Source organism: Colletotrichum chrysophilum (assembly GCF_026319265.1).
Source record: "Colletotrichum chrysophilum strain AFK26 chromosome Unknown scaffold_8, whole genome shotgun sequence".
In the NCBI taxonomy this organism is placed as follows: domain Eukaryota; kingdom Fungi; phylum Ascomycota; class Sordariomycetes; order Glomerellales; family Glomerellaceae; genus Colletotrichum; species Colletotrichum chrysophilum.
This window is the reverse complement of record NW_026517295.1, coordinates 347,340-367,156: the sequence shown is the minus strand read 5'-3', so window position 1 is coordinate 367,156 and position 19,817 is coordinate 347,340. Positions and strand designations below refer to the sequence as shown.

At 56.1% G+C, this 19,817-nt stretch overlaps 4 protein-coding genes across 4 annotated transcripts; 2 read left to right on the top strand and 2 right to left on the bottom strand.

Annotated features, from left to right (window-relative positions):
* Positions 1–392: 392 nt before the first annotated feature.
* On the bottom strand, positions 393–5,049 carry COL26b_001782 (uncharacterized protein; the record flags this gene model as incomplete). Its single annotated transcript, XM_053174723.1, has 3 exons — positions 393–1,335; positions 1,387–4,562; positions 4,624–5,049. The coding sequence occupies 3 exons, from the start codon at positions 5,047–5,049 to the stop codon at positions 393–395; spliced, it is 4,545 nt and encodes a 1,514-aa protein (XP_053041346.1).
* A 7,537-nt stretch (positions 5,050–12,586) lies between these two features.
* Positions 12,587–15,127, top strand: COL26b_001781 (uncharacterized protein; the record flags this gene model as incomplete). Its single annotated transcript, XM_053174722.1, has 2 exons — positions 12,587–14,428; positions 14,477–15,127. 2 exons carry the CDS (start codon positions 12,587–12,589, stop codon positions 15,125–15,127), a joined length of 2,493 nt encoding a protein of 830 aa, XP_053041345.1.
* Positions 15,128–15,325: 198 nt separating this feature from the next.
* VMA4 (V-ATPase V1 sector subunit E) lies at positions 15,326–16,185 on the bottom strand (the record flags this gene model as incomplete). Its single annotated transcript, XM_053174721.1, has 3 exons — positions 15,326–15,476; positions 15,543–16,051; positions 16,156–16,185. The coding sequence occupies 3 exons, from the start codon at positions 16,183–16,185 to the stop codon at positions 15,326–15,328; spliced, it is 690 nt and encodes a 229-aa protein (XP_053041344.1).
* Positions 16,186–17,898: 1,713 nt separating this feature from the next.
* On the top strand, positions 17,899–19,416 carry COL26b_001779 (uncharacterized protein; the record flags this gene model as incomplete). Its single annotated transcript, XM_053174720.1, has 1 exon — positions 17,899–19,416. One exon carries the CDS (start codon positions 17,899–17,901, stop codon positions 19,414–19,416), a length of 1,518 nt encoding a protein of 505 aa, XP_053041343.1.
* Between the last annotated feature and the right edge of the window lie 401 nt (positions 19,417–19,817).

Here is a 19,817-nt window from a genome sequence, read left to right as displayed (position 1 = left end):
GAGATTCCAGCACCTTCAAACGGACTGGTTCCTGGCGCCCCCTCTCAAATCTAGGATGCACACCAAACTCGTACAAAACAATGCCATCCGAGTCTTCCTTTCCTTTGCCCTCCTTTGAACGCCGTCGCCATAGGAAAACCCTACAGAATGAGAAAAAGAAAGCCGAAAACGAATTCCGCGAAACCAATGAAAGAGCAGAGGCTGGGGTGGGGGTGAAAGCATCGGGTGTCGCTGGTACGCGACGGTGGGAACGTCGTAGATCGCTCATGCAGATCGTGATGCATCGGGGGATATCAACAAAACAGCAAAGAAACAAGGCCCTATTCGGAAGGGCATGGTGGATGGTATAATACAAGGAGTAACTTCGGTCGGTGGTTGTCAAGTCGAGGTGTCTATATGTTGTTGCTCTTTGTCAACGACAGACCTCTGAGCCGTCTCGGATGGAATCGGTCGCTGTATGATTGGCTAGACTCTATTCGTGAGAGACGAGCCGCCGAGGTGAAGTCGCTGCTCGCCTCGAAGCTCGCCCGGGTGCGATCCATCGAAGATCGCATTCGGTCGTAGGACGGTCGGGCTCGATCGTAGGAGGGGCGTACTCGATCGAATGAGGGCCGCATCGGTGGTGTCATATCGAGCGATTGCGTTTGCACCATGTCCATGGACTGCCGATGACCCGTGTAGTTGGTCCCGTCGCTTCCGTTTTGACTCCGTGGGTTGTGCGTCGTGTGTGTCGCAACTGAAGGTGGATAGATTGGCCTTCTGTCTTCATCCACGCTGGCGTAGTGTATGTGCTTACCCTTGCGCGAGCTAACTGACGAGTTTGACGGCGTCTTGCTCGCCGCTTCTTCTCCAACAACCGTTGCCTCGTCTCCCTGTGTGAGACGGGAGAACTTGCCTTGCCGCTCTTGCTCACGGATGATGTCGACGTCGTAAGGGAAGTAGACCTTCTGAATCGCCTTGATCGCGAATCGGGGGAATAGGCAGATGACGGGAACGATGAAGAAGACTGCCCAGAAGGACGCCTGAGCATAGATCTGGGGGGCAGCCTGGTAGAAGAACATTGATGACTCCGTCGCGGTGTAGATACCAGTGACGATGAAGATCATCAAGTCACTGAGGACGACGATAAGGATCATAACCCAATCCCAACGGTAAGTATTCATGATGGTGTAGGCGTTGATTGTGACGACGGCAGGGTGTGCGATATATGCGCCGAGTCTTGTCCGGTCCTCGATGTTCAAGCCGTTCTTGGTGACGAAGCTGGTGCCTACCACCGTGAGGTACGGAATGTAGAAAACCATGACAGATTGGTAAACGCCGTCAAGCATGTACATCCTGCAAACCTATTAGCACCATATTAGTTATCTCGCTCATGGTTTGACTTACCAGAATTTGGTCTGCGTCCATTCCAAACGCTCAATGCCTCGGCGGTAGAGCTGAGGCACTGCCAGAGAGACCTTGTCTGAAACGTCCTGATCCAACACACCCATAATGACGACCGGAACTGAGGTGAAGAGAAGGTTAAAGGTGAGGATGTAAGTGTACTCGTAGATGTACGTAACATCGAAGTCGCAGTAGATCTGGTACCAGAAGATACCCAAAACCCACACGACGTTCTTGTAGAAGAAGTTGGCGACAGTTTCTCCAAGGCGGCGGTACGACCAACGGCCGTGGACGAGAACCAAGCGTTGAAGGAAGCGGAACTGGGCAATGGCGTAGTCCGATGACATGACGGCTTGTCGACCTTCTTCACCAGCAATACCAACACCCACGTCGGCCTCTTGGATCATGGCGACGTCGTTGGCTCCGTCTCCAATGGACAGTGTCATGACGTTGAGGCCGTGCTTCACCATAGAGACGACGGCGGCCTTCTGGGCAGGACTCACACGACAGCAGAGGACTGATCTGCATTGCTTGCAGAGAAGCAGGAATTTCTGCTTCAAGGCATCATGGAGAACCCACTTCAGCGTGAAGCCGTCGATGACGAGACCGTGGGTCGGGCCAGGTGGTTCGTGGTTCTTCTTCGCCTTGGCAAGATCGTCGTCATCGCCCTTCATGCCAAAGACTTCCAGGTACTTGTCGAGCTCCTGTTCAAGTTGACCGAGGAAATGGTGATCAGGTGTCTCGCCGGTCTCATCCTCCTCAACCTTGAGATGAATCAATTCCATGTCGTTGCTCAAGAGGTTGCATGAGAAGCCGATGTTGATAGCGGTCTCGACCTTGTCGCCAGTGAGAACCCACAGCTTGATACCAGCATCGCCGAGCAGTTCAATGGTGTCAGGAACACCGTCTTGTAATCTGTCCTCGATAGCCGTGCCTCCGAGCAAAGTCAGATCGCGCTCAAGCTGGTCGGCAACCTCCTCCATCTTCTCTTCACGGTTCTCCAAAGCGGATGCCGCAGCGTTGTACTCCTTTTGCCACTTTTGATATTGATCCTCGGTGAGCTCACGCTGAGCAATGCAAAGCGTCCGCAAACCCTCGCGGGCGAACATTTCAAGGTGCTCAGCGGTAATCTTGCGCAATTCTTGCTGCTCACCTCGCTTGAGGCGCGAGTAGATGATACTGTCCGCGCCCTTGCAGATGAGAAGAATGCGATCGTCGGGCATGCGCACAATGGCACTCATTCGCTTTCTGCTCGAGTTGAATTCGATGGTGTTAAGGATAGGGTAGTGACGGTCGACGCCCATCACATTGAGATTGATGCCCTCGGAGGTACTGCCCAAAACGGTGAAACCCATGTCGCGAGCCGTGGCGACCAGAGCGGCCTCATCGGGAGACTGAGCCTTGAAAATCATCTTGGGAGGTGAACCGGGTACCTTTTCGGCGATGACAGTGTGGCAAAGGGCGAGGCAGAGCATAAAGTGTTCGTTGGCGATCTGTTGCTCTTCTCCCGAGTCGCCGGCCAGGTCGGAAACATAATCAGGAGCGATGAACGTAACATCGTCGTCGTGCAAGTACGGGTTGTCGTGCAGGTTCCGGAGACCGTCGACAGCTCGGATTTTGGCGTCCGCGATCTCGGCTCGAGCTTCAGCAGCCTGCTTTTCCACATCCACGCCCAATCGTTTTTGCATTCCAGCCTGTGCCTCCGTGTACGCCTCTCCGTATGGCTGGCCATTGATAGTTGCCTTCTTGAATTCCATGACATTCTGGGTCAGCGTGCCGGTCTTGTCCGAGAAGATGTATTCGATCTGGCCAACATCGTCGGAAATATTCCAAGACTTCGGAATGCAAGGTTGGTCGAGCTTCTCATAATACATCTCGATGTCGCTGTAGATAAAGATAGCCTGGAGTAGTCGGACGATTTCGAGGGTGATGTAGAGAGCGATAGGAATCAAGTTCTGGAACACAATGATGGCGGCGAAGAAGGTAATGAAGCCAGACATGGGCGCACTGCCTCCAATGGATCCGAAGTCGAAGAAATACAAAGAAGCGTCGGTCTTTGCCCAAGCGGCACCATTGATAAGGGCCGACAACAAACACAAGAGGAACAAGATGCCGAAGTTGCAAATGACGTTGAAGTTCATCTCGCGCGCAATTCTGGGGCGCTTACTGGGCGTAATGCCAGAATTGATCATAATCTTGGTGTCGTGTCCCGTGAAAACGACGACGCCGAGGGCCCATTCGGTGTTTCTCAGATTGCAACCGCGAAGAAGCATGTTGTCAATGGTCATGGGCTCGGTCATGAGCTCGGGTTCCGAGTCACCATCGAAGGTCTGATGCCATCTGATAGCACCGTTGTACTTGTAAAGGTTAGGTTGAGGAGGCTCGCTCTCGATCCAGAATTGGGCCCGTTCACAGTCGCGCGCGTGCTTGAGCGACTTGCCGCAGCGAAGTGCCTGTCGAACCTTGAGGTTGGTCTCTCCATCGAGGTTTTTGGTCTCCACGTAACAGGCTCCGTCGGGGTCCGAGGTTGACAAAACGATGATGTCGGCGGGAAGTTCATCATCGTTGTAAATTCTCACGAAATCTCCGACCCTGAGGTCCTTCCAAGCGTCCTTGTGGAATCGAGCTTCGCCCTTGGTGGGCAGATTACGGTTCAAAACATCGCCCTTGCGTTGCATCATCTCCCTCGCTCGAAGATGGTCCTCGGGCTTCGGTACATCGAGATTTTGGCGCGGCTGAGGAGAAGGAACAGGCGTCATTTGGATGTCCTCCCTAGCAGAGACGAAGGAATCCCGGGCGGATCTGGGTGAGTGGTAGGAATCGCGTGGTGCGTGGGTTTCGATCGATGGTCGTGGCGCGTCTGCTGATGCTTGCGGGGCTCTCCGTCTCGCCATTTCCTCTCTCGCCTTCTTGGACCAGAGACTCTCGATAGTGTGCCAGATCATGCCGAAGAAACGAGAATTGGCCTTCTTGATGCGTCGCCACAGAGAAATGTTGTCCTCCTCCACGTTGACGTTGTCCCACCCTCGCAGACGGTGGACGGGAGCGTTATTGAGCTCGATATCGAGTGCGGTTCGACGGTAGTCTTCAATTGCATCTTTGATTGCAGTAACGGTGACGATGAAAATCAAGGGCACCGCGCTGAGGCCTGGATTTTCACCTCCGAAGATGGGGAAGAACTAGAAGAGGTTGGAAACGGTTCAGCGGACACAAAAGGAGAGAGCCTCGAATCTGACTTACCACCAAGATAACGAGGAAAAGGAAAAACACGTTGGCAATGTTTTGGAACTGGAACCACAAGTTTTTCGGAACAAAGCTTAGGGGTGTATACTTTGCGGTGCGAATCTTGTTCCTCGTGAAGTGCTGTGAGGGATGGCCCTCCTCATCCTTGAGTTCCGGGGGCAAAGGGAGGTTGAAGAATAATTTACGACCGCCATGGCCGTCGTCCTGCTCGGCAGCCGTGTGATCTGTCTGTAGCGAGTCGCCGCCGCCTGAGCTGCGACTCTTTTCACTGTTCTTCTTCTTGTGGTGGGCGCGGTTCATTAGAGAGAGCCTCTTCTTGCTACTGCTCTTGATCGTCATTTTGCGAGTAGCCCATCTCGTGCGCAGGGTGGGATTCTCGGGATCGGGCGGAGGAGGACCGGCTTCGCCGTTGACGGATGCCATCGTGGCCTCGTTGTGTGCGGGCGAGAAGCCCGATCAACCCGAGTTGTCCTCCAGGATGGCCTCGTCCGGCGGCAATGTTGGTCCCGATTGGGGAGGGGGGACTCGGTGATGGTGCGGCAGTCCAGATCGGGTTGACTGCAGTTCGAAGGGCGAAATTAAATACGGTTGATGATGCCTAGGACGTTGTGAGAGGAAAACGAGTGACCGTGGATGTTCAGCGTAACGTCGTCGTCGTTGTCCGTCCGAGGTTGGGTGTTGTGGTGTTGGTTGAAGAGAGCGTGGTTCGTGCGAGGGAGTAGCAGAATTGGAAGGGAGTGGTCGGAAGGGGGCAAGAATTATTTTGGCAGAAAGGGCCGGGAGGCGCTGTCGCGGTGTTTGATGACAGCGTTACCCAAAAACCCGCTGAGAGGGGGTGTGTGCTGGGTACTGGGGGGAGGGACTGGGAGCGGTGTTATGCTGGGGGGGGAGAGGGGAGGGGGGGATGAGGTATGTACCCCGAGTCACCCTTTACAGAACGGCGTACAGAGGAGGAGCAGCAGTGTGCAGCGGTTGGGCGGTGCTTGGGGTGAGAGGATGAAAGTTATCCAAGGCTGGATAAAATGCGCCAAGGAGATACATATGGGTATCTCGCTCTTACTTAAGGCGCAGGCATACATAAGGTACCTACACACACTACTTTTTAGACACCCACGCACACACGCAGTACACTTGGCAAGGGGGAAGGAAGCGGGACGGGAGTTGCGGTACCTTAGGTAGTTGGCAAGCGGTACGTATCGTGCAGCTATCTACCTAGGAGAAAAGCAGGGTACTTGGAAGGAGTGTGGCGGTGGAAGTATCTCGCCCTACCGTTAGGTGGCAGTCTGTAGCAGAAACACCCTAACCAGGTACGGTCCTTGAGCACCTCAGATCAGGTACCTGTCTTGTAAATTGGTTCCTGTCTGCCTACCTATGAACTGTCGTCTGGCTCGGCGGTGCTTTTTCTTCCCATCCCTCTCTACGAGGCTGTCCGGCTCATCGTGGACTCGTGGCAGACACCTGAGGTCCACCGTCCACGTTTCCAGCAGAGTCTTACGAGTTACGGAGAGACAGTGTATCATGGAAGATTCGTAGGGAGGGGACCACATCTCGCTCACTAAGTCCGGGAGAGAGGGAGGCCGGCACAGGATGGGGAAAGGGAGGAGGATGACCGACGAGGGAATAGGAATAGGTTCATCGGGGGACGGGAGTCTGACAAGGGCGAGGCCGAGCAGCGGCTTCCGTCCTGCGTGCTGTAGGCAACGCAGGTAGGGTAGAACCAGTCAATCAGAGCCGATGAGAGGACAATGGCTGAGAGAAAGACTGGAGAAAGGAGCGCCAGATGCAACCGAAGCGCGTGCCCGTAGTGTCCGCAAAGCCCGCAGTGCCGCGTCGGCCGGGCGAGTTCCCACCTCTCTCACACCTTTTTTTTTTTTTTTCTCGTCCTGCTTTTCAGTCCCGCAGATGGAGTATTGTAGATGCACCTCAGGAAGAGCAGAGTGTGAGAGAAACAGCTGGTGGTGGTGAGGTGCTCAGTGGTCACGGTAACAATGGATGGAATCCATCGCAGCAAGCAGTAGCGTTCCTACTGCTCCGGGAGGGAAAATATCCCAGATGGGACGGAGGATGATGCAATGCGAAAGTCACTGGCTGTCACTCGTTCGCGATCAACCCGCCTCCGCGCTGCAAGATGGTCATGCCAGGTACATCGGGGATACGCAGCGACGACGGTCGTGGAGTGGCCGCCCGCCCGGATGGCCCGGGGACTAGCAAGACTCCACGTCCGACCTTGGACTTTTAGGGGAGGTGGTTGTACAGCGCTAATACTGAGGGCAGGTAGGTGAAGTGCGCATCCCATCCCCATGATCCATCCCGCCCATCCCTTAGTTGTCTCGCCGAACGGATCAAATTTGACTTGACAAGCACGACGTGCCCGCCAACCCGCCCAGAAACCGCCATGAACCCTGGCAAATCGCCTGCAGCACGCAGCTTGCAGAGCGCTAGCGTGTAGGGTAGTCGGACTGGCGGTCGCTCCCAGAGTCCCCAAGTCACCGCTCTGAGTCTGCAGTGCGGTCTGAGGTGGATGACGGATGTGCGCAATTGGTAATCAACCCACGACCCTGTCCTGTCATGGGGGCGCCGGGGGGAGGGGAGGGATGCGATTGCGCCGTGAGAAGTGCCTCATTTTCGCTACCACGGTGACAGCAGAACACCACCAAGTCAAACCAGGATCTTGCTATGGCTGGACCCTTCTGAGGTCGCTTGAGTCGCTGGAGATCCCAAGGCTTTTTGTTCTAGTCTGGCTCGAGGTGGAAACTGGATGTGCTCGTCTACAACATCGTATCGCTTGGGGGGGACGGAACGCCTTGATTTCGATAATGCCATGGATACCGACGGGAGTATATCTGTCTTTTCTCGTCGCAATAAACTAGCATCGGGCTCCAGAGATTCCCATGCTACCTTACCTTACTTTCCACGACCCTTCTCTTGCCTTTTCCTGGATTCACGCCTAGATCCCTTGCCTTTCAAACTGTCGCAGCCACTTGATAATGTGAGTTGTGCATGAGAAACAAGAACAGAAAGGCAAAGCGACATCCGGTGGTCTTGGTCTTCGTCTGTACCGCGCAGTATGTACGTACAGTACCTTGCCCTCTGCACCCCAGTCGTCATTCCATTTCGAGCTGTCCCGACCAATCACCGCCGCCAAATCTCCGGCTTCTTCATCTCGCCGCAACGATCCCTGTCGGTCGCCTACAACCTTGCTACTCAGCTGCTTTACAATCAAGCACCACGGATTTCTGCTTCTGCCTCTGCCTCTGCTTGCTGAGCTGGTGACGGACAATGGCTCATCGGCAGCTTCAAGCAAAACGCTAGGAGCGAAGCAACACCGGACCAAACCAGCACTGAGCGGACCGTGGCCGTGGCCCCGAGCTTGCAATGCAAGGTCTTACTGTTAAAACCAATCAACGCAGTCCGGCGCATCGTCTCGTCAGTCAATACCCACCCCTGACGTATCGCAAGCCGACGATGAGGAGAGTAACATGACATGGAACAATCACTGCCTCCTCCGTTTTGCCTAACGGTTGAGCGACATTATGCCCAACTACCGTTGTTGGACCAGTGGTTGCTCACATCAGCACTTTTCCATGTTCCTGCTCGTTGCGGCAAGTCAGCGGAAAGGAATACAAGCCAGGTACATCCTATGTGCTTACTGCTATCTCCGGAGAACATCATCAACGCGCTAACCCAGCCGATCCGGATCCGAACCAAAAACCAATTCAAATATCTGCGACAAGACCGCCCCGACGACTCAGGACCAAGGTGCAGGAGCGGATTTCTACTAAGCGCACCGAAGCCGCCCTCGCATCGTAGGTGTATGAATGTGTTTCTGCAAGCGGCGATGCGTTGCCCTGCATCCTGCTCCTGGGTCTCGGCTGCCGTGGTCTGCATTGCACAACCTTTACCTATCTTTCTCCCTTTCCGGCCGCCGAATAATTCAAAGATGGATGCAAGAGCCTTTTAGGCACGGAGAGCACAAGAGTATGCATGCACGCGATCAATTGGCGGATGGATTAGCATAGCCTAACCTCTGCTTACTGACCCAGCCCAACCGTGTGCTACCTAGCAACAACATTACATACTGCCCACCACGAGGCAGATCTCTCCTCTAGTACGCCGTACTGCTGCAAACCAGAGCGACAACTACAACACTGCCGACTGGCACCTTGGGGCGGGGTTCCCTTTTCATTCCTCCTCGTCCCAGGCGAATCCCGACCTCTAGGCGGCAACTTGTCGAACCTGACCGTCGCAGTGGCCCGCGGCGAGCCAGCGGTCCGGGATACACCCAAACCCAGCTGTTGCGTTACAGTTGTCCACTCCTGCGTTGCACGCCGTGCTGCTTGCTGATCTGAAGATTGAGGCTGAGCCTCGAACCGTGTTTATTACAGGAAGCAATCGTCGTCATCCTGACCCCCTTCCAATGCCCATCCATCGTCCGTCCCAACCCATATGGCCCTTACACACGCAGGAAAGGGGGGGGAGGAACGGTTCCAGACGCAAGACGCAGGCGCACACGCGGGCCCTCGCTGGGCCTCGCCAAACATTGGAGAAGCTGGTGTTAAATAACGACCCATACTTGGCCCCCCCAAAGGAGAAATTGGCCAAGCATGTGTCAGCCAGGGGAACCCGCGAGAGGTGAGCGAGTCTTTTCCCACCCCAGAGTCGCAAAGTGGCACCCAAGTCTTGTCTTGATGACTGGCGGAGCACGAAACCCGGCGCCTTTTGATGAGCCACCGATGGCCGATGGCCAACTCCAGCCTCTCTCTTCGCAACTTCTCGCTGTGGACTCCGCTCCGTTTCTTGAAATTCGATTGAACCTCAAATAGCAAGCGACCAAGAGGCTCCATCCGTTGGCCCTTGATGGTTCCAAGTGGGAAAGAGAAACGGGTCTCAGGGTTGCATCGTACCCACGGCGCCCGGACAAGATCGCGAATCTTTGCGCCTGTGCCACTAGGGCCTGTTGGGCGTGCGGGATTGAGATGCGCGGTCGACCAAGCCGGTTCCTCACCTGAGCCAAGCTTTCTTTGGTCTGCTGTGTCAAGTTACAGAAGCAACGCTCACGGCCAGACCACCTCCTCTACCGGCGCAATGGGAGGGGGGAAACAGCTTGGGGCCGTGTGAGGCTGCAGCATAATAGCATAACAAGACATAAAAAGTCAGACACACAATCGCATTGCAACATCTGCTTGTAATCCTCCGTTGGCGCAATCTGAGCAATCTGATTCTGAGGCTGAAAGAGATGGCAAAGCGACCCGCGATGAGGCGATCCTATCCAGATCCCCCCTCCCTCCCCCCCTCCACTCAACCGTCCTAGCCACACGGGAAGGGCAGCTTGAAACAAATCTACAGCCGCTACTCTGTGCAATACACAGTAGAGGGCACTCAGTCAGTCACTCAGCGCACCTCGGCAGGGCCAACCTTCCCTCCTCACGCTTGCTCTTGGCAGCCACTTCTGGGATGACCTTTGCTCACAGATCTGTCCGTGTTCTCCTTTTGCGACGGGAAAAGAAGAGTAATGCTTGAATGAACTGCTCACCGCAACCAGGGGACACCGTCGTCGTCGGCCTCGGCAACGGTTGTCATCGTCTAGGGGTGTCCCCTGCGTTCTTCTTTTCTTCCTTTCCAATCACTGGGGCGTAGGTACGGTCACTGCGCCGTTAAAAAACCACCCGACCTTGTTGCCCCCAGGCCCAGGGTCATGCCAAACCCGGGCCGGCCAGCATTGCCAGCAGGTTAGCTCCAAATCTCCCCTCTGCCCATCAACACGCAGTCTGGCCATTCAGCCGAGTCCATCTGCGAGGGAGGCTCCACCGTAGGAGTCGTCAAGCCTCCGAGTCAAGGGGCGCCCACTGGCAATCAGCGTGCTACTACATCGCAATTGGACTATGGAGGAATAGTGGAGGGAAATGCGGACGGGCATTCGGGGCTTACGACATGCCCATTCGGAGGTAGGACGGGGAATGGCGGGCCTTTGCAGGGGATGCAGCCAGCTTTTCTTGCAGCTCTTCTGGCGAGTTTGCGGCATGCTTTCACGGCGCATACGGAGCTCATTGCGCGCCGAGGACGAAGAGGAGGGTGGGGGATGAGGAGAGATTAGACCTCACACGCCGAGCCCTTCATCGCTGCAGGCCTTCCATGAGATCCATGAGGAACGACGCACAAAACGGACGGCACGCGACAGACCAGATGCCAAACATATGACAGGTGGCTCTTACTGATGGCGGTTGCTCTGCTTGTCTACTCTGCTTCCTGGGCTCTCGCTCTGGAATTCTTCCAAGTCGCGTCTTGTTACACGAAATTTGCGCCGGGGATTTCGTGCGACTCAGACTCAAACGCGGAACCAATCTGACCCAACGCTCACATTCCTCCACGCCCGCCAGATTGGTTGGTCTCATCCAATCCAGAGGGCAACTCGAACTTAGCCATGCCCCTCCCGCAAGAAACAGACGGAGGACACCGGATGGGAGGCGGGAAGGCAGGATGTGGCCCTGAGTTGGGGAGCCCACGCCACTGGCTTGCCCTACGCTCGCCGATGGTGCAGAGAGAGAAGTATGCCCATCCCCAAACCTGAGGTCGTCGAAGTAGCAGGAGGTTGGGCTGGGCGGCTTACACGGGACACACGGGTCGAATTAACCTTCTGGGATGATCGCTTTGATCGCGGCCCAAGGTCCTGGAACAGGTTCATCGATGCACCTCTGACCCGGACCGCCGTTTCTGCGAAAGGGTTCCTTGAGCAAAAATTTGGTCCGATGACAAACTCGGCGTGGCTTTGGGAGTGTCCCGAGCGCCTGGGCAAGTCTGGGCCAGCGCAGTCTCCAGGCCGTGACCTTCCATCATCATGTGCAGCAAGAGGGCGGAGACAAGGGACGAGAACTACGCCGTAGACAAACTCCCAGGCCATCCATACTTTCCCAGAGCCGCCCAGGGAAGTCCCTAACTGCGCCGTCATGCACTGCGACCACCGTGACCACGATGTCCCCTATTCCGGACTCCTTCCGACCCCTGAAACCGAAAATCTGAAGAGCATCGGTCTCCAACGGTTCGCGGCTGCTGGCAATCGTCGGGCATCTTCTCTTGGCCGCGTTCCTTTTGGAGGGGGGCCGGGAGTATGGAAAGCTCAGCAGCCCGCTTCCGTTCGTGCCGTCCTTTCTCTGCGGTCATGGTCCTCGATTTGTATCAGGTCTCCGAGATTTTGGCATCCGTCGCCGGTGGTTCCGTAGTCGCATTTCGCATGCCGAGATGACTCCGCCGTTGCGGACACCGAAAGGGCCAGCCAAATCTGTTCGTCTGACAACGACATGCCGAGTCGAGTCATCACCGTTGGCAAATTTCCTTACCGGTAGACATATATCAAGCCAGCGTGCATGGAGCAGGCGGCGCTTGCCTTCTTACAACGGCTTGATGCCTGCTGGCAGGTGTCAGGCGCAGTTGTCGTTCATTTGGGGGAATGTTGTAATCGCCTTTTGGAGGAGCATCCATGTCGCATCTCACCACATGTTGAAACGCGCTGAGGCTGCCACATAGAGACCACCTGCGAATTCCATAGGAATGCTTCTCTTCGTCATTCAACGACCTGTCATGCTTTCAATTAATTACTGCGCCACCGAGTTCTCCCCAGAAACCCAATGCCCATCGGAATTCTATTTGCGCCATATCAAAGAAAGGCTCCTGCTCGTAACAGTGTGATGACATAAGCAAGGGCGAGAAGATGGGAAAGCGCGCGGGCTTAAGTGGTTCCCCACTAAAATGGTCCGCCATTTGGCGACCGACGCGAAAACGGCCTCCTACGCGTCGGACCTTACACCGACGTCCTATTCCATCTGCACCGGCTTCATGCGCAATCATGTGACTGAGCTCATCAACATCGTCGCATTATACACCGTACACCTCGTCTGTCTCGTTCTGAAATCATCAGTGGTTCCCGCAGCGTTGTGCTTATCTGTCTGTCGGTGTAACCTCCGATATGGCACGTCCCAAGGGAAGCAGCGGCCAGGCTGCCGGCGCAACAAACGGTAACCGAGATATTAGGAGTTTCTTCGGTGCGAGACCAGCTGTCAAGAAGACACAAAACACCTTGACTTCGTCACAAGAGACCGGGGCCACCGGTGCTTCTTCTGCATTCCCGGCCTCGTCCCCAGGCGCTGAACTTCCGCCGACCGCATTATCCAGCACTCAAGTTCGAGATGTGAAGCAGGCGCCATCGCCAAGGCAGACGCAAGGCAAACGCAAACGGGCGTCCATGGTCCAGGACGAGAATTCGAAGCCGCCAGCTGATCACTCGGGCGATTCAATCACGGTCAGCATGTCACCGCCCCAGCCTGCTCCAAAAGCGTCAGCAGCAGCCAGTCTTCACACTTCGACTTCGTTATCTGAAATTCGCACCACATCCTCGCTCTTCTCACCCCAGAAGTCCTCGCTTCGCACACCCGGACGTAGGAGTTCGGGAACAAAGGACTCGAATATGCCGCCCTCCGGACGGGCCACTGGCTCGGCGCGGAAGGTCCGGTTCAGTTCTGCGCCCTCCACGCCAGGTCAGTCTTCTGACGTTGAGGCGACGACACCAAAACGACTATTATTTTCGGGAAGCAAAAAGCCTACAAGCGTGAGCCCACCTGAGGCACTTGCTGCCGACCTACCTTCGTTATCATCTTTGAAGAGGAACGACCTGCTCGGCACGCCCAGACGCGGCCAGACAGGACAGGCGGCAGGCAACGACACTCCTAGCAGCCTCCCATCGTTGCCTGACCTTCCCAGCTCTCCAAGTGAGCCAGTTTCCCCGTCGACAGCAAGAAAGCGTACTGCCCTGGACAGGGACGCAGTGATCAAGGGCTCAGATGATGAGGATGACGATGACTCGTTCTCGGACTGTTCTCTGCCAGATCTCGACATGTTGGGCCCGAGGAAACCAGGGGCAGATCCATGCGGCACGCCGCGCGCCAAAAGGAGGGCGATTATGGTTCACAAGTCGCCTTTGACAATTCAGCCGAAGCATAAGTTTGACTTCAAGACGTTGGATGCACACTCAAGAAGACACGACGTCAAGTTCGACAGCCCCAAGCGGTCGCCAAAGGTTGAGGTCAAGGACGAGATCATGGTGGACGCGAGCCCTAGCAGGTCTCGCCAGAAGCTGATTGAGATCGCCGGCGTCAAGACCGAGGAAGACGCAGACAAAGCGATGAAGGCGATGGAGCGAACCAACACATCGGGCTCCAAGACCAGATGGCACTTCTTCAAGGAGGTTGATGCTCAGACTCCTCTGCCCTTCCCAAAAAAGAGCGCCAAGGGGTCCTGGTCGTTCCTCGAAAAGGCAGGAACACGAGATCGACACATCATGTCTGGGATGCCTACCAGTCTGGCGGCGTCTATCGGCCTTCCTGATCAGCTCTACCTCTGGGTTCTGAACATGGTGAATGTCGAAAAGGTTGGCGTCCTGAGAGAGGAATACTGCAGGCTTGCCGCTGCCAACAAGAAACAAGTTAGACGTCTAATCACGCCTAAACAATTGTCAGAGGTTTTTCGTCAACTGGGTGCTGCGGATCATATAGGAGATGAAACGCTGCAGCCAGTTCGCGAAATTCGAGACATTTACGAAGAGCGAGATTGGAAACCTCTCCAGTCATGCCTGGAGTGGCTTCATAATATAGCTCGATATCTTCGGCATGATACCATCGCGTACGCAGTCAATATGCTTCTACGTATGGCGGCTGATAAGATGGTCATCGAGAACCCGGACGTGCTGATGGCACATCAACTTGCCTTGGCCGAACTGGTGGACAAGGTTCAAGATGGCGTCTGGAACGAATTCGTAAGTGAGCCTCCTGAACACGGAGTTTACCATGTTAACATTGCATAGTGCACTGAGATTTGCTCAAGTCTCTATCATGGATTTGACAAGGCTTCACTGCGGATTCTCCCGCTCACATGCATGCCGGTCACCTCGTCAAAGCTACATGAGCTTCGAAGACGCTTGGCTGTCTCGTTCTTCCTCCGGGACGCCGCGCTTGCCGACCAGCACCCAGACACTACCATGTCCCTCCGCCTCGTCATCGCCCGGGTCAAGGACAGCGATTTCCAACTCAGCCGCAAGACCGACTACGCCGACCTCAAGGCGCAGGTCTTGCTCCTGGACATGGCGGTGGACGACGGCTCCTTCACTTCGAACAAGGATGACCGAGAACATGAGAAGAACTTCAACGCCGAGATAGATGACCTGGCTCAGCGTCTTAAAGCTATTTGGCGCGGCATCAATGACACGGGCGCGGCTAACTTGACTCGTACGGAGGCGAAGAGCGTACTTGAATGGGTCGGACAACGCCTGTCATACTCTGTTCGCACTAGGCCCCCACCAACACAGAGCATCTTTGGGGATCAGGGGCCATCTTCAGCCAAGAAGAGGAGACAGCAAGACTTTATGAAGAAGTTTGTGCACGGTCGTAAGAACAAAGAGGTCACGAAAGAAGAATCTTCGGACGCCGACGAGACGTTCGTGAGTGCATTAGGGTAATGATAATGCAATTGTAGTATAACGACAACTACCTAATACGCCAATGGTTGGCCACGATCATACAGCATCTAAGATACACCACAGGAAGGTTTCAAACAGGAGGCGTCAGGAGTCCTTCATGCAGCAATGGTTTATCCAGCCCAGGGAGGGGCTGAAGGGAGGGTTGCAGGGCGCATTTCGGAAAGGGGTTTGGTTACTTTAGTCGGTGAATCTGCGGTTGGGGTTCTTTCCAAACAGAGTCTGTCGCACGGCGGGCAAAGAGGTGTCCTGGAGAAGGTTTAGACGCTCCTCGAATGTGTTGTTGATTTCGATCTTTCCTTGTCCACCAATGATGAAGATTCCTCCGGCGCTGTTGATAGCGTTAGTGATGCTGTCAGATAAGATTCCACCACAATCGCGTGCGTATGTGACATACCTTTCCGCAGGCAGGGGCTCGGACTCGTCAATCTTGGCCGCGGTGTCCTTGCCAACCTCCTTCTTGTACTCCTTGGTCGCCTCCTCGATGGCCTTCTTGACGGCGTCATAGTCGGCTTTCCGCGCGCGGATCTGGACCTCGGGCTCGTTGAGGGCGTAGAGGCCCTCGAGGACGAGGTTCTTGAGGATGCCCTGGTACTTGGCCTTGTCCTTAGTGGCGGCGGCGAGCTTCTTGCGGGCATCCTCAAAGATGTCGTCGAGGAGCTCCTGGCGGGCGCCGAGGACCTTGAGACGGGTCTTGTTGGTGACGGTGGAGCGGGTGATCTGCAGCGACATCTGGGCCTGCTTGAACTTCTTCTCGTACTGGGTGTCGATGGCGTCCGTCTCCTGGCGGACGAGCTTGGACTTTTCGATTGCGAACTCCTCGTTGGCCTTGATCTCGATCTCGCGGGCCTTTTCCATCGCCTCCTGCTTGATGAAGGCCGTCATCTTGCGGAGCTCCTGACCGACCTATTTGGGGGTGAGCCATTGCATCAGTATTTGACCTTGATTGACGGATGCGTTCGGAGGGGGCGCTGTCGTTGGGCCATAGAGAGAGGACGAGGGGAGCTTACTTGGTCGTCGGTCAACGGTGCGTGCGACATGTTGGCGGTTTGGGGGGTGTTGAGCGACTTTCTTCGATTAGGTTATTGGGAACGAGGAGGAGAGGAAGCGATTCGGGATCGCGGGAAGGTCGGGATGAAGCTGAAGAAGCCGTCGAGGTCGTGGGGGGAGGGCGGATGGGGTGCGGGATGGAGAAGGGTCGTGGGTTGGATGAAGCTGTTGTTGACGAGTGTCAATGCTCCAAGCCGCAGCAGCAAGCATCACTGGACGTTCGGCGCCGGCCCAGCTCCAAGCCCAGGACAGGAACCGCTACCGCTACAGCAGGCAGGCAGTAGGGAACAGCCACAGCTGGCGGACACCACGGGCACCTGTCTGACTGGCTCACAGCTGCTGCTGCACCAGTGGAACATTTGCTCCACTTTGGATGCCACAGACCGAACTGGTCTGTGCGCGAGGTGCTCGCTCTGCTGCACCAGCCTCACTTCTCATCAGGGCCAGTGACATCACGCAGGGCCTTCTTGACTGGACACCTCTCTGAAGCAGCCCCCAAGGATGCCCCAGCATGACCAGCGATAAGATTAGCCGACAGCCGGCGGTCAGCTGATGCCGGGCCGAAAAGCATCCGCACCGCCACATGCGCCATCATGGACCTCAGTGACCTTGGGTCCTAACCTGAATAATGCAAGGCGGGAGGCGGGAGGGTCCCCTACTGCGTGGTGCGTTCTGCGCTGCGTTGCGGCGTTAGTGTACCTTGGGGCCCTCACTGGGGGTGTGGGTGCCTTTCCCCCATTCGATTCGCAGCAAGCCAGCAAGCAAATCAATGGAGAGCCGGCATGCCCAGCACTATTTGGGCCAGACCTGACCGACGGGACAGCGGGCGGCCATTGCGTCGTGCATTGCCAACGTACGTCTGTCTGGTGTTTCGAGCTGAGCCATGATCTAACAAAGTGTTCACCGACTCCGGCCATGTGGAAGCTCCGTATTTTATAACGCGCATTAAAAGTACACGCAAACATCTTCAACAATCCTACCCCGTCTGGCGTTTCTGCGTCACTGACCGACCGAAACCGAGCAACGCGATCCTCCCCAGCACTACGTACAATCTCGCTGCAAGCTTGGTCTTGGCGGCTAAAGATCATCATTCGGCCGGGAGTGACCTTTTAGAAGTGGCGGGCTATTGGGCAACTTTGCAACCACCTCTGCGTCCCGCAACGGCTCAAACTTTTGTCCCGTTTTCCTGAGCATTTCGCAACTACCCTCCTCCATCCGCAGAAGCGTCCGACCGCCCGAACCCCCCGACGTCGATTGCCATCCGGCCCCGGAGCCAGCGAAGAGAGACACGGCACGAAAGCGCTAGCACAACAGGGAGGGCAAACGGTTGCGCGGATACAAGGGACGGCACGAGATAAATCCATGAGACCGACGGCCTTACGCCGCTGCTTCATTCTCGACCATCGCTGCCAGATGACCGACAGCTAGCTCTTGCGCGCGCAATGGGGTCCCTTGGCGGCATCTCCCCCGGGGGGACAATCGCCGTACGTCCACCTCCCCTTCATCTCACCTAGCCTGCATTCGTGACGGGCGACGCTAACACTTGAGCCTCTCTCCAGATCGGAATCATCGTCGGTCTCTTATCTACCAGCGTCCAGAGCCTCGGCCTGACGCTACAACGAAAATCGCACATCCTCGAGGACGAAAAGGGCCCGCATGAAATACGCAGGCCGCCCTACCGGAGGGGCAGGTGGCAGCTGGGAATGGGAATGTTCATCGCCGCAAACCTGCTCGGTAGCTCCGTCCAGATCTCGACCCTCCCTCTCCCCGTGCTGTCGACCCTTCAGGCCTCCGGCCTCGTCTTCAACTCGATATGCGCCACCCTGATACTCAACGAGCCCTTCACGCGCTGGTCTCTCTGGGGCACCATGCTCGTCTGCGCTGGTGCCGTGCTCATCGCCGTCTTTGGAGCCATCCCCTCTCCTGCGCACAACCTCCAGGAGTTGCTTGGCCTGCTCGGCCGCCGATCCTTTGTAATATGGATGATCATGCAGGCTTTGCTGGTCCTCTCCATCGCCATCACCATCGACTGCCTCGATGCCTTCACGAGCCTCTCGACCAATTCGCGATTCCGCTTCGTGCGCGGCCTGTCGTACGGCTGTATAAGCGGCATCGTGTCCGCGCACTCTCTGCTGGTTGCCAAGTCCGCGGTCGAGCTCATCATTAAGACGATCGCCGACGGCGACAACCAGTTCATTCACTGGCAGGCTTGGGTGCTGGTTCTCGCGCTGGTCACCCTGGCCCTCAGCCAGCTCTACTACCTCCACCGCGGCCTGAAGCTTGTGTCGACGTCGGTCTTGTATCCAATGGTCTTTTGCATCTACAACATCATTGCCATTTTGGATGGTTTGATCTACTTCAACCAGACCGACCTTATCAGCCCCCTCCGCGGCGGACTCATTGCTCTAGGCACCGCCATCCTATTATCAGGCGTGTTGGCGCTATCATGGCGCCTTAGCGACGAACAACATACACCGGGAGTAGGCCAGTCTTCCCTGGCGCCCGGCTTGGGTCTCGTGGAGGACACCGAAGACGAGGAGGAGTCCCTCCTTGGCGGCGACGACTTGTACAGCCTTCACGAAGAGGACGACCCTCTACCCGTAACATACTCAACATTTAACGTAGCGAGCGGGGAGACAACTCCACTTACGCCTAGCCGTCCAAAGAAGGGCAGGAGATGGCAAGAACGTGCCGAGATCTGGGGCGAGCTCGAGGATCGCGATACGTCAAGCCCGCCCATCTCGCGCAGGCGATCAAGCACGATGCCCGACATCACCGAGTCGACTTCCCTCCTCGGCCACCGCCGCACAAGCGGCACCCAACCCCAAACATCCTCTTCAGCAGAGGCGGGCCCCAGTAGCGAGTCCCCTTCGCAGCGTCGACCCGCAGGCCGCAGGCGGCGCAAGTCGACCGGGTTCCCGGGCTTCACGGCTCGCCGCCGCCGCAAGAGCCAGAGCAGCCAACCGTCCCTGCAGGAGGCGCTTGGGGGTATCTGGAAACTCAAGTGGTGGCGGGGGTCCGGCGGAGGAGACGAGGGTGCGCCGCCGAGCAGCAGCGGGAGCTGGCCCGCGTTCTTCCGCGACGAGGCGAGGCCGGAGAGCAGTAGTAGTGCTCACGGGCCACGGAGGGGAAACGGAGGCGGCGGTGACGACCGGGCCCAACAGCATGATAGGGGGCGGGGCGGCGGCGGCGGCCGGACTAGTGATGATTCGCCTGTATGAGTATTGGAAAGCCACTTTGTCACGTCATTATTCACTTTATCCTTTTTTTACCTCCTTCATTTTCTTTTCTTCATGCTTCATGCGAAATGTTGGCTGCCTCCTCCTATTTCTCCTCCTCGGCAGGTTGCCCCCTTTTTTTCATCGCGTGCCTCCCTCCGGCGTAATTCCCATGTGTACATTTTGGTGTGTGTGTGTGAGCGTGAGGCTGGCATGATGAGATTGGGTGACGGGTGGGCGTTTGTCCCTCTATTGTTTCATCTAGAGTATAAATACACGTGGGTTTCGGGGTATATTGTAGGATAGGATACCTGACCCACGTTCCGAGCTCCCTTGGCGAGACGGACTTTTTCGACAGTATGATATTCATTGACCATTCTTTTCAAAAGAAGAAATAAATGCGA